The sequence below is a fragment of the Battus philenor genome, unplaced genomic scaffold (genome assembly GCF_028537555.1).
Source record: "Battus philenor isolate CCGP_79_NKW_IND1 unplaced genomic scaffold, ilBatPhil1.0.hap1 SCAF_20, whole genome shotgun sequence".
Lineage (NCBI taxonomy): Eukaryota > Metazoa > Arthropoda > Insecta > Lepidoptera > Papilionidae > Battus > Battus philenor.
Genome location: NW_027181683.1, coordinates 371,527 through 386,743, shown reverse-complemented (window position 1 = coordinate 386,743; position 15,217 = coordinate 371,527). Strand labels below are relative to the sequence as shown.

The 15,217-nt window shown below is 32.8% G+C and overlaps 1 protein-coding gene across 1 annotated transcript in view; it reads right to left on the bottom strand.

Moving 5' to 3' along the window:
• Positions 1-15,217, bottom strand: part of LOC137922636 (scavenger receptor class B member 1-like) — a 102,794-nt gene that overhangs the window by 7,515 nt on the left and 80,062 nt on the right. The window contains exons 3-6 of the mRNA XM_068765629.1: positions 8,302-8,393; positions 6,892-7,055; positions 5,448-5,592; positions 1,865-2,065 (exon numbers count right to left, since the gene is read on the bottom strand). Coding sequence (XP_068621730.1) covers positions 1,865-2,065; positions 5,448-5,592; positions 6,892-7,055; positions 8,302-8,393 — 602 coding nt within the window. The remainder of the gene's footprint in view (positions 1-1,864; positions 2,066-5,447; positions 5,593-6,891; positions 7,056-8,301; positions 8,394-15,217) is intronic.

The following is a 15,217-nucleotide window of genomic DNA, read 5'->3' as shown; positions in this document are numbered from 1 at the left end:
TGACATTTTGGAGGTTGGAACGGATTAATGGTAGTTCAATTGTTTTGTATGGGGAAATTTGCTTCGAGATACGAGTAATTCAAGATACGAGCAAGGTTGCGGAACGAATTAAACTCGTATGTCGAGGTACCACTGTATAAAGGAATGCAACGTAGTAGAAGGGATAGTATAGAAAAAAATATAGCCTAATAGGAAAAATAGTATAAAACTGAGTACAAAGGAATACAACGTAATAGAAGGAATGGTATAGAACGGAATATAAAGAAATGCAACGTAATAGAAGCGATAGTATAGAACGGAATATAAAGGAATGCAACGTAATAGAAGGAATAGTATAGAACGGAATATAAGGGAATGCAACGTAATAGAAGGAATAGTATAGAACGGAATACAAAAGAATACAACGTAATAGAAGGAATAGTATAAAAAGGAATACAACGTAATAAAAGAATTAGTATAGAACTTATTACAAAGATATACCCTTGAACATTCAAGTATGAAATTGTCTTATATATAATTATAAATTAAACTACCTTATTAGCGTAAGTCACTAGTTATACGAGATTTACAATTGACATTAAGAATGTTTATTTTCTACTTTTAAAATTATATTTGTAGGTTGTTTACTTTAAAGGGTATAAATGTTATGAATACAGGTTATATTGATTCTATAATTAAGCAAACTATTTTTGTTTTCGTTTAGGTATATATAATTTAACAATGGGACACTATGTGAAGGAAATAAAAAATTTAAAGATTCTTAAATTTCTTTTATCTTTTTTAACTAGTCTTACTAAGTATATCCGGGAGTTCCCCGTCTCGCGCCGGCGCGAGAAAGGGGGTTTACGGTGAGGGTCAGTCTGGGGTTTGCTTTTGCGTTTATCACTATTTTAACATTTTATCTTTGGTTAGTTGCCTTGTAGATTGATATAGGTAAACTTGTTTTAACTTATACATTAATATAAACGAAATCATTGTGTACACCTTTTTTACTTTCTTAAGAATTACTGTACAGTAATACCCCGCTTTACGCGAAGGATACGTTCCAAAAAATATCGCGTTAACTGAAATTCGCGTATAACGAGGTTTTTGATTAAACATAGTCAAAAATTATTACAAAAAAATACAAATCATTTTAATCAATCACTTTAATTCTAGGAACACTATGCAATATATGCAATCTTATTTTTTACGGAAAATACATCTATTGTCTTTTGGGTAACGTTTTGTTACGTTCTTGTAAAATACGTTCATAACACCCAAAACTGTTTCTAATTGTTTGACAGATGGTCAAGACACCATAGCGAAGTTGATGACTACATTATATTTATATGCACTCTTTCGCGGCATTTGAGCACGAAATTTGCAATTCGCGTTATAGTGAAACCTCGTATAACGGGGTCGCGTAAAGCGGGGTATTACTGTAATGTTTTTCATTCTCTTATTGAACTTTTATTGATCGACTACTATTTTTTTAAATACTTTATTTTTGATTCTATTCTGCTTCGCAAGATGTTATAGTTGTGTAGAAACAGGAAGAGACTCCACAAACGTGGCATTCATGCTTCATAATTCTGGCCACAACGACCACAATACTTTTTGTTTTAAATAATTTTTCGCTTTCGAATTTAAATTCGAACTCCTATTTGAATTTGGAAGCCGTTAATGATGTGGTCGCTACTATTGCGTACTCGATGAAATTGTAAATAATCTTTGCGTATTTATTTATACATAGTATTATTGAGGCGAATTTTCGTCATATGCTAATATTGCCAGGTTCAAAATATTCATTTTATCGAAAAAAACCTGGCAAGCAAATTGGTACACTCTTAAAGTACTTATTAGAGTACAGGGTTAAACTCACCCGGTCAATAAGGCCAAGCTTATCGAAGTATATCCACCCGGGCATGAATGTGTTGCCCAGGGTCATCAGCTTGGAACTGTATCCCATCATGAACTCCTTGGCCGTCATCCGGGCGAGGGGCTTCGTGTCCGTGAGAGATATCAGGTTGTTGAGTCCAAATCGAGTCATGAAGCTCTGTTTTGATACGACGTTTGCTATACTCTGAAAATAGGTATATTTTATTATATATTAAACCATTACACTACAATGATATTATGATTATGGAAGATCTGGGAGTTGAGGATAACAGTTGGACATTTCTATAAATGTCCAACTGTTATCCTATAAATAAATAAAACCTATGTTTTGAAGCTAAACATTTAAGTGGACATTCACAGTTGAACATTGAAGCCTCTTAGATTTACAATATGATTTGAAACAGCCTGCATTGAGCGTTTTTCGGTGACATTTACAAAGTCATTTATCCACCTCGTGAATGGGCGCCCAACGCTGGGCTTGTCAGTCCACGGTATCCACTATAGAATCTTAAGTCACCTGTTCTGCGCGCTATGTGACTTCTCCACTGTCACTTAAAATTGTTAATCCGTTCGACTTGAAAGGAATGTAAAAAATACGAAGAATACTAGAATTTGTGAAGCCATTAAGACGAAGAATAGAACAAGAAATTGCGAAGGAGATAATAGAACAAAAATAAAAAAATTATTCTGAAAAAATAATCACACATCTTTAAGCCAAACACCTATTTTCACGTGTAGATGTGAACGAGAGGTTCCCACAAACACTGGTTTAAAAAATCCATAGGACTTTGACGGTTATCTTAGTTCCTTTACAAATTAGATTATCTAGAAAAATTCTAGGCGTAGTCCTCTCCGTGGTTTTATTGTCTTCAATCAAATCAAATTAGATATCAAGTTTACAAAGTGCTTGTAATTTAGAAATACATTTACCGATATAATTCGGTGAAAATTTTCCACGGACTCAATCAAAGTGTACATTGTATCAATAATTGTTTCCAACGTTAAAGGTGTCATAACACAGTATGAATCAGTAGCAGAGAGTTATTAGCAAATCAAAATTATCTCTGCGTTAAGATTGCGTGTTGTTTTGCAAGTGCTTGCTTCGTTTAATAAGTAGGGTTGTCAACGAAGGTGTTTTGAAATTGAGGCTTTGTCATTATGAAATCTTATTTCAATTGTAATCGCTGTGAAACGATTATTTTCTGATTGTTTATTAAAGAACCGAGCAATGGTATTGTTAACACAATCACGAATTTCATTTGTAATAAGATTAGTATAGCTAGAGTAATGGTAGAAATGTTTCTGAAGCCTTAAATCATGGATGCACAGACCGCGGCCCGCTGGTCGAATACTGGTGGCCCGCCGACAGCAAAAATAATACTCTCGTACATTCGAAAAATATTGAATTCTATTCCAGAATAAAACCAAAATAGTAATTACCTATACTTCTGGCGGCCGGCCCGCCATCAGTTCATGATTTGCCCGAGTGGCCCCTAGTCTTAATAAGTTTGTGCAACCATGCCTTAAATGAAACAAATATGACACTAAGAAAAGACTTATTGTCCAGGGTAGAGTTCAGATATCTAATAGCCCTTTACGATTAACGGATAAAGTAAGGTTCCTCATGAAATCATTCCGGAACTTGTACTCAGAGAGCGTCACAGTTATAAAGACAATTAAACAAATATTTATTATTCCAAATAAGCTATGCTATCTTCCAAAATTTAAGAAATTAATGTCATATATATTTAAATATACACTTATATATAGATTTGCATTGTTAGTTCTATTGAGTATAACAAATGAAAATCATCATGATACTAATTTCGACATGGATAGGAACTGGAAAGCATCCAATACAAGACTAAAAATAATCATTTGTTACTCTGCAGTGTCTTTATCTAGACAAGATGAGAGTAGTCGAAAGGCTAAAAAGATTTAGCACTATATGTTATGCAGAAGAACGAGTATAAATAATAAAAATACATTTAAAAAACTTTTAAGTTAAACGGTTTTTTGATACCCATATTGTGGTGGTTGTGGAAAAATATGTACCTAGTCCGCCATATTGGAACGGCGTCCATCTTGAATATTAAATTTTGATATAATCATCGTGTTTTACTAGTGTAGTCCTTTCATTTGATACCCATATTGAGGGGGTTAAGGAAAAATATGTAATCCGCCATTTTGTATCGGCGGCCATCTTAGATTTATAATGTTATTGATTTTATTATTTTGTATTGTCATCTAAATTAAATGTGTGTACCAAATTTCAGAACAATCTCACAAAGGGAAGGTACTTACATTTCAATTTCTAATTTTGACCCAAATAAATAAACAAATTCCGTACGGGTCGAACTAAATAAAACCGTTTAAAAATAACATATTGATATATCTACAATAAAACTGAGTTCTATAAACTTATAAGAATCGAAGCAAAAACAAAATGCGATCATGAAAATCATCACCGTCTTATCAGCTGATAGACAGTCAAGGCCTTCACCATAGGATAGCTAAAATAACTGATCTAATGCTGCCGGCATCCTGTATCTTTCCATGATCTTAACTATGTCGTCATCTTAGTGAGCGACCAATCCATGCAAGAAACGGTACAAATACAAAATAAAAACATGTTAAGAATGGACATTACAAATGAGAGAATAAGAGCGGATACAAGCGTTCGGACGGAATTAAATCAGATAGACAATATTGAACATTGTTACTAAAGCGATATATGGAAGTAAACATATCATAGTTACTTCTACATTAGCTAATGTGGGAGTGGGAGTCAACCCAAGTGATATAGGCACTTATACTTAACTGGCATAAATATGTATATAAACATCAAACACCGAGGAGTAGAAATAAAAAGAAGAAATAGATAGGAAATATATCTATAGCAATATATATTTCATCATCATCACCATCACCATTGTATCAGCGGATAGACGCCCACAGCAAGGCATATACTTTTCCCAAAATTTGCCACGAAGATCGTATCCAGGACTTCTTGCAAAATTAAAGGTATCTTTGGCCCACGAACGGCTTGTGGTCGCAACTCAAGGACCTTTAAGCCACATATGGCTAAGTAATATACCCTATCCACTGCCACTTAAGATGAATAATTCTTCAAGTTACATTGTTGACCTTAGTTATTCTGCGAATTTACTCTTTCTGATTCGTTTTCTTAACGAAGCTCTGAGCATGCAGCACCATACAATATATAATGACAGAGAATAATATCTAATAGATTCAGGCGTTACCTTGCGGAAAACCATCCTAACTTAGAAAGAAACTAATATATAGAAACTTCTGCTATGCAGCGGTCTGCAGAGACTCGGAGAACTCGGTGTTTGGCGCTAGTTAGTTTAACATCTCCTGAGGATGCCCCGTGGAGGGGCAAAACACGTGTAGAGTAGATTAACGGTGGTAGTGTTTCGCATTGTTTACCACATGCGTATTTATTAGTGAGCTGGCGGGCGGTGCAATTGCACGACTACTGCTGCATAGCGAAGTAGCTATATATCAGTTCTTTTCTTAATTAGAGAATAATAAGTACTATTTACCAGTAAAGCAATATGCGGCATGTAGACGATATCGTCTTCTTTATTTCCCTCCGACAGCTCGTCGACCCAGGTCAGAGGATGTTTCGGGATCGCTGACAGAGTTCTGTTTTCGTTGAACCGTATCACTTCGTGCTCAAGATTTTCTCTGGAAATACAATGACAAGAATTAATTTTACGAAATTTTTGAATCATCCTCCTTAAATTGGTGCCCAACATTATTGAACACTTAAAGCATTTCCATCTCCCTGTCTTTTTACAATAGATAGGATTGCTCTTTCGTGTAGTATTTCGAATCAGATTTATCCTGTTCAAACTTCTATCACTACACTATCACACTATTTTTTGTCGTCAACCACTGCAGTCATATTTAGTTTCCATTTCCCACACGGCTGTTTTTTTGAGTGAAACAACAAAAAAATGAGAAGATTCGAGATCTTTTCGCTGTCTCTCAAATTAATTGTTCTTGCGACAAGTCAATTATGCCTAGGAAATCAGACAAGACCTCCAATAGAAGTAGTAGTAGCTGCACTGGTAGAAAAAAAAAACATTATAGGTTCTATTCGTGTCGTAAGAACAGAACTCAGAATTTGAAACGATTCCACATATCTCGATCCTTCTAGAAACAACTAGATTTATACCATCTTAGATTTAAAAAATTATTGGGTTATTTTTCTATGAAATTCTTGAAAGCGTTCCACTATCGCAACAATACGTATTTACTTTCTACTTATATGATGGGGGCATTTAGAACCTCTTTACATTTTTGTTTGTTTTTTTAAACGGTTTTATTTAGTTCGACCCGTACGGAATTTATTTGTTTATTTATTTGGGTCAAAATTAGAAATTGAAATTTAAGCACCCTCCCGTTGTCAGATTATTTGAAATTTGGTACACACATTTAATTTAGATGACAATACAATATAATAAAATCAATAACATTATAAATTTAAGATGGCCGCCGATACAAAATGGCGGATTACATATTTTTCCTTAACCCCCTCAATATGGGTATCAAATGAAAGGTGAAAGTGAAAGGACTAGTTAAACACGATGATTATGTCAAAATTTAAAATTCAAGATGGACGCCGTTCCAATATGGCGGATTAGGTACATATTTTTCCACAACCACCAAAATTTGGGTATCAAAAAACCGTTTAACTTAAAAGTTTTTTAAATGTATTTATATACCTTTTGTACATCGACATTTTGTGTCGTTTTGTAGTTTTTGTACGTTCGTAACAACAGACAGAGTTTGTTCTGTCTGTCCATTGTATTATATGTACGTATCAGTGTACTGTTACCTTTATTTTCATTTATTTAATCAATTATATAGTACACATGCTCGCCACACTATAGTTTATTTCAAGACATTTTAGAACGGTACAGCAAAAACAAAGATCTGTTGTCTGTATGGTGTGTGATTTTGTTCAATATATATAATCACCTGTATACGTAAGGTCCGACTTCTTGCAGCTTCACTTTGTCGTCCACACCCGACATGTACTCCTCGGCGTTTGTGACGTTGAAGAGATAGACTCTGCAGTAAAGTTTCACTTCAGGCTTTCTCCACATTTCGAAGATCTCACCTCCATCTTCCAGGATCGCTTTCTGTGAATACATTATTCAGTTATTCCAAGGTCCTTCACAGCTTACAAGTTCGTACTTAACACGTTCACTGCGGCTTGAGGTCTATTCAGCCTCATGGTAGACTTTGCACTGGTGCGGCGCGTAAAACTCGTGTTTTCTCTCTAGTGCGGCGGCTGTTTACACTCAACCGTATGAGGTATGACAAAGACAAATATAGCTTTCTTTATGTCTGCGAAGCATTGACTCAATATTGAAAAAAAATGTTGATGAACATGAGGCAGAAAAGGCCTCAACCGCACTACTAGGAAGTTCAGCTTGAGGCTGATTCGACCTCAGCCGCACCAGCTGAAAGTTCTTCAAAATTGGTCCCGCAGTGAACGTGTTAACTAAATATAAACTATGTCAATTACAGACTTTACATCTTTATCAATTCAAAATAATATATTAGACATAAAATAAGAAGAAAACAATAAACAAAGTATGGTATATTTAACAGTGTGCGTGGAGTGTGTTTGTTTAGTGTGTATGGAGTATGTGTGTTGTGTGTTTTATTAATTTTGTGTGTGTTTACTTAATCTTTATTTTCGGTTTATTTTTTCTTTTTGCCTAAAAGACATTTCTTTACTTGTTTTGTATTAGTATCGAGTGGTAATGAAAGGGTGTAGTGAAGGGATTTCTGTCATAAAAATATCTGATGTGCCGAAAAATGAGACATTTTCAAATAATTTGTTTTGGCTGCAGGAACATGTAAATTTGAGACGCTTTGTGAGAACACTAAAATTATATTTTGCAGGCAGTTCAGGACAATCAAAATTATTGTCTAATACATTGTACAGATTCAATATATCTATTAATTATTGTCTTTCTTCTAGTGTGTTTATGTAATGGTAATGACATGATTCCGCGTATTTTAAATTGTGCAATTATCTCTTGTAATTAAGAAATTTGATAAATTTAATTTGTTTTTTTTTCTGCATTGTCAATATAAGTCTTATGAAAGGGTCGCCAAATTAAATTTAAATTTTTTAATATATTCCTTACGAAACGTTATTGGATTCACAAGTCATAGAAAACTAATATACAATTGAAATAATGTGGTTCAATAATTATCATTTGATTTAGCAGAAACATTGTCTTATGTTACAAGACAACCCGGACACTAAGAGGCCGGAACAAGTTTGAAAGTTTCAATAAGAATGAAAAAATACATTAGAAAAGGTCTGACTTATAAGAGAGATATAATAAATAACTTCTGAATCGACATTACCTGGTTAAAGAAGAAATTATAAGGATGCAGAAACAATATGAAACACGCCGTTCCCAGCGCGAAGAAACCTAGCATGAGCAAGATAAAAAGACCTGGAACAAAAGAAAAACTATGTAAATGATATGTACAAAGTATCCGTAGAAATTTATGTTTCTAAGAGAAATTTTAAAACGCAAAAAATAATTGATAAATAACTGTAATAGACAGACGTTTTATACTTAGCTTTATGTATACATACAGAGCGTGTAATTACGTACAAAAAGTAAACATACAAAAAGGACGAAACACAGCTTCGCACAAGGATTAATAAAAAAAAATTACAACTTAAGGGCTTAGATGTTAGATAAGCATAGTTCAAGGAGTCTATAAAAATTATTGAAATAGTAAATATTAAACTAAACATAGACTTATCAATGAATCAATTTCCAAAACGTCCCTTTGAACATCTACGTATCATTCGATCCTGTAAAACCATTGAGAGAAATCTCTTTGTGTGTGTCACTACTCTGTGTTTGACACTAATCGGTGTAACATAACTCCTGAAGATGCCCCGTGGAGGGGTGAAACACGTGTTGAGTGATTTGACGGTGGCAGTTGTGTAGTTCGCATTGTTTGCCGCATACGCATTTATCAACTGGCTGGCGGGCGGTGCACTTTGTTGCACGACTACCACTGCATGTGCGGATGTGGCTAAATATTGGTCCTTTTCTTACTTAAGTCTCTTTTCCCCAATTAGTTTAGTATTTCTAAGTTTTAAACGAACGAAGAATAAAATGGCCGCCTTTACCAAAACAAAAATTGAAGCAACAACCGTCTGCGTAGATTATTGTGCACTTCAAATTTAGAAGCGTTATTGATATATATACCTTCCTCTGTCACACATCTTCCGTCGTTCTCACACAAACGACACTTGTGATTGGTTATAATGCAGGGATTTTGATTGGTATAAATAAAGTTAGTTTTAGGATTCTGGAACGTTGTTATCAGATTTAAAATTAATATATGGTTTCTGCAAATAAAATTTAGATTTATTACTTGCACTCAAGTTATATTTTTAACTCCAAGAGATATATATTATAAGATAACTGCAATTAATTGACTTATTTAACTTATCCTTATTTATTTTAAGCTATCAATCTCAACCTTGTTCAACAACAGTTGTAACAAAATCAAGATTTATTTTGAAAAAAAGTAATTTTGTTTCTTGTTTTTGTAGGTATTTGTTGGTAGACAAGCCTAAGTTAATCATAAGTTGACTACTGAAGTACAACGAGAGAATTAAATTATAAGTTACGTCATTATCAGTTGAAACAATAATTATTTCTCGGTAATTAAGTTACCTCAAGTGAGACCTTCGTTAATAGAAACATGCAATATCGTAAGTAGTAGGTAGCGTCGAATCTAATTGTGTCAGCTGATATTGTATAGCAAGCTTTAGTTGCTATACTTAAAGTGAATTAGAAAGATGTGTGAATTTAAATTTTAGGTAACTTTTTTCTTTCTATTTTAATAATTTTCATTCCTAAAACTGCAGAACTTGATACCAACAAGATGGCGCGACATCTAATGAATCTTTAGGAATTGTAAATGAAATGTTTAATAAAAAACTGTTATTTTGTCGATGGCATGTTTAATAGCTTTCCTGGAGCCATGATTTGGTTCTCCGAATATAAAATGATAATTAAATGTAATCACAAACTTCATTCTTCATGCAGAATATAACGTACACTAACATATTGGAAGACGCTGATTTATTTATTACACGCTCCAGCTGCGTTGTGACTTTTGGGACATACTGTATATAAATAGATCAAAGTTCAACTTTTCACTTTCCACTCTTAGATATTCTATGATATTTTATGCAATACCTTTCACGTCATCAAAATATTGGATGCAAGCAACTGGTGGTGATGGGAAGTCCTTTGTGAGTTGACGTCCTTTGGGTAAACCAGAGCGACAAAAATAGATTTATAATAATCCTTTATGTTTCATATATTATTAATGATATATTATTAAATGTGCACCCGGATGGAACTTGATTTGCAATTATGCGGAATTTTAATTAATAACTCTGCCGAACTTGATTTGTAAACAACTGTATAATATATTCATACGCAATGTTATTGCACATAACATGGCGATACAAAAAACAACCACTTAAATTATAACTACAAAAGCTGTCCTCAGTTAAAAAAATCAGGTGATAAAACTTATCACCAACATAATTATATCTATCTGGGTGTACTAACCAGTGTAGCAAGATGAAACACGTTCAGATTTCCTAAAGTATTTTAGAAAAGAAATAAAAGTTAAGATATTTAAAATTATAATTGTAAATGAAATTAAAATAGGTTAATAAATTAAGAAGTTAATAAAATAATACTGTAAAATGTAAACCTAAAATAGACCGAATGTGAGAAATAAAATTAAGGCAAGAATTGTAATAGTTAAGGAAAAGAAAGAATGGTGTAATGAAAGGAAATGGTAGAAGAACAGTACAGTGAGAGATAACAAAAGAATGAAAAATATATGATGAACGGCTGAAGAGCACTAAATATTAAATATATTATATAAAAAAATATTTAAAAGAAATCAAAGTCCCTGACCCATAAATAAGTTAGGGGTGCGAGTGGCCCCCTACAGCGGGGGGGAGGGGGGGCTATAAATTAGTAAAAAAACCAGTGGAAGGCAGTGGGTCAGACATATGGGAACAGATGGCAGATGCCATAAGGTTCTGTAGATATAGATAGACAAACAACTTTGCCAAGGTTGTCAAGTGTAACAAAAATACATAGGAACGAATTGTAGTACAAAAGAAAACATATAATAGCGTTAAAATAGTGTTAAGAAAACAATAAAAACAATTTAAAATGTGTAAATTCCATAATAATGCAAAATAAATAAAAATGAACAAAATGTACCTGTAGTTATTCGTGAAGGTAAGGAATATAAAGAATGAAATGGAATGAAATTGTGACGAACACAAGAGGAATGAGATGGTGATATTAAGATGGAAGGAATAATAGTATGGATATAAGAAAATACAGCAAATAAATTATTATTGTAACTGTTATCCCTGTGTACTCAGGATAGGAGAAGTACGAAAGCCTCCCAATAACGGAGACCATTGAAAAGGTTGTCGAGAATCGCAAGCCTCTTTCAGCCGATCTTATTAAAAATCTCTGGGTAAGATAAATCTTCAGGAATGGACTTGGATCATTTGAAATATAAAAAAATTTATGCTTATTCTTTCTGAGAATCAAACCTATAATTTGTTTAATTAGTTTTTAAACGCTCTTTAACCACTGAGTTATAAGGTCAAGTAATAAAAATGTTTAATAACCTGTTGGTTGTATGCGCTGTAAATCAATATATACTATTAACATTTAATATTCTAGATATTTTTATTTTTTATTTCACAGCAGTATAAATGAAATAAAAAGGAACGAACAGAATTTTTATATGAGACTATTAATGTCAAATAGCGTCGTGTTACCTGTCTTTCAAAGTTTAATTGAGAAACGAATGCGATTCTTAATAAAGGTTATAATTAACTAGATTTTATTTTCCATCCTAGGTTTTTATAAGAGTAATTTAAACCTTCTACGTGTCTCTTTCCATTTCTCTCTGAGGTATTTTCCTCGCATGGATTTTGGCGTGTTTCCATGATGAATTTGTTCATCATAAACTTGGGAGATTTCTCAACCTTGAGCCATTCATTCTACCCTAATCAATAAATCTCTAGCAGTGATTTTCATAAATACGGTAGCTAATATATACGTTTTATTTTATTCTTTATTTAATATTCTTTATTGTACACGTTAAGATACATTTAATAAAATTTACAATAACATACAAAAAAAAGTAAAATGGGCGGTCTTATCACACAAGGCTATTTCTTTCAGACAACCATAGTATGGAAAAGGTAAAAGTACTAATAATGGGTAGTATACGTGTACAAAAAATACATATTTACAACAAACAAATATAGACATACATAAACATACATAGACATACATAAACATACATAGACAAACATAGACAAACATAGACATACATAGACATATATAAACATACATAGACAAACATAAACATACATAAACATACATAGACATACATAAACAAACATAGACATACATACATACGTATATAACCTATATACTTACTACTACTTACTTATATGATATATATTATCGCCTTATCAAGGTGTATATGTGTCATATATGTTGCCAATTTTGAGTTGACCTTCTGTGTGTGTCATGCCATCTCCTCAAAGTTATGTAAATCGAAACTATTTATGGAATCCAAAAACAAAGATATCAATGTATACGAGAACATAAATATTAGATGTTAGAAATAAAACGTGTCGAACTTGTGTTATTAATTGATCAAAACACCGGCAGTGACCTCTGGGATTCGAGGCCGGTTCCGCTTGGAGGATCTGACCTCCTATTATGCAAATTTTTGGACCATAAGATAAGAAAACTCTTTGCGAATTATTGTAGGCAATATCCGATCATAACATAATATTAAAAAGTAAATCATTGATAAAACTAGGTGATTATGATTCTCGGAATACAACTTTATTTATAAATAAAGGAAGAAAAACATTTAAAAGAATCCTAAATCTTTTTTTAATGAATATTAAAACCACTATCGCGATATGCAAAATAAACATTTATTACCTGTTATTTAGATATAAGTTTCATTGAATATGTATCTACAAAAATTTATCGTCCAATCCATCAAGTATAGGAAACACTTATATAGATCCGCTAGCCGTCATGCGCACTACCGATGAATTTAAATATCTTATATTTAGTTGAAATTCTTGTTAGACGATAATTTTTCAATAGCCGAAGTGATCAAATATGTCGGCATATGTTACTAGTTGAAAAGTAAACCGGTGTTTTAATAGAATCGTAAATGGTCCTGTTTTTATACAAATTAAATGTGTATCAGAAATTAGGAGATACACAAAATAACGAAAAAAATTGTCCAAAGTGGCAGTAGGCAAGGCAAGGTTATCAAGTGGCGACCATGAAGCGGTATAGGACATACGAAAAGCTAAAGCGCAATATCAGATATAAGAATAATGTTCTTTAAAAGTAAAGAAGATGGGAGAGTAGGTAAAACGTGGCTTGGGTATGCCTCCTCTGGGTGGAGCATCGACATAGAAAAGATCGCAGGATCATAGTGACCATCTTTGTGAAGGTAAAAGGTAAATAAATATATTTAAAAAACTTTTAAGTTAAACGGTTTTTTGATACCCATATTGTGGTGGTTGTGGAAAAATATGTACCTAGTCCGCCATATTGGAACGGCGTCCATCTTGAATTTTAAATTTTGACATAATCATCGTGTTTTACTAGTGTAGCCCTTTCATTAGATACCCATATTGAGGGGGTTAAGGAAAATTACGTAATCCGCCATTTTGTATCGGCGGCCATCTTAGATTTATAATGTTATTGATTTTATTATATTGTATTGTCATCAAAATTAAATGTGTGTACCAAATGTCAGATCAATCTGACAACGGGAAGGTGCTTAAATTTCAATTTCTAATTTTGATCCAAATAAAATCCGTACGGGTCGAACTAAATAAAACCGTTTAAAAAGAAATGCGGCTGTGAGATGAGTTTGAACGTTATGTTACCTTTTTGTTTTTTATATAATTTTTGTACTTACTTTTTGTGTCAAATGGAAGGTGATTAAAAGAATATTTAAAAAAATGATTTTGTTTGTATAGTAATTTTTAATTAATAAACTAGTCAAATAATTGCATTAAGTTTCAATCTCGCTTTCATATGTATATTATATCTTTAGATTCTTCTATCAAAGATAGCTTATGTAGAATTAGACAGGAGTAGATCTTCAAGGAATGACGTAGTAAAAAGGTGATTGTCTTTTCTCTGCGGGTTGGTTTTCACGAGTAAAGATATGCATTCGTGCAGGGGTGAGTAACCTTTTTAATCAACTAGTAACACATTATTAATTAACTCTAAAAAACAAAAAAAAAATTAGTTGAAAATTTTAATGAGAATTTCGTCAATGTTTGATACAAACAGATTTATATAAGCCGGAATAAATATGCAGTTACACATATCCAGGTTTCTAATCGTGCATCACTTGGTGTTAATAGATGTTTTTTTTTAAATTGTTTCAGTTTAGTATGTACTACCGTTTTATTATAATTTATTTCATAACAATATATTGATCAGATAAAATCAATAAAATTAATTTGAATTTTAGAAATATTTGCCGGATCGCAAGTATGTCTAACGGGCCACATGTTGGTCATCCCTGCATTAGTGCTTTACACTGTTCACTACTGAACTTGACTTACCCAATAGATTTTTAATAGGACCTGTTAAAAACGGTTCGCATCTAGTCTTCTGGACTTAATTCTGTAGTCTTTCCACGTCTCCCGATTCGTGGTCTTCGGTCAAGAATCTTAAGACGATCTCGACCATCTGTTCAGTGCCATATGACCTGCCTACTGGTACTTTAATTCGCTAATACGCTGGTATATGTCGTACTTTCGTTTATGTACAAATTTCCTAATTTTAAAGTGTATATTTTTGAGATATTTCTAGCATAACACTCTCCATAGTTCGTTGAGTTGCCGTGATCTTCCTAATGAATCGTGAGAGATCACGTTTCGTTTCATTTTATTTTGTTTAGTTTAACTAATTTCATACACTAACACCTTGTAATTGAGAGGTCGCGACCATTTAACAATTCATAATTTGTACGGAAAATAACAAGTCAAGGCATCTTATTTGTCTGAAAAAAAAAATTTTAATATTAATTGCGTTTATTTTATATTATTTTATGTTCAACTAACCTTGTACCATATTTATTTTAGAATAATTTGACAGCGTTGTAATTAAATAGCTTTGAAAGGAAACAAATG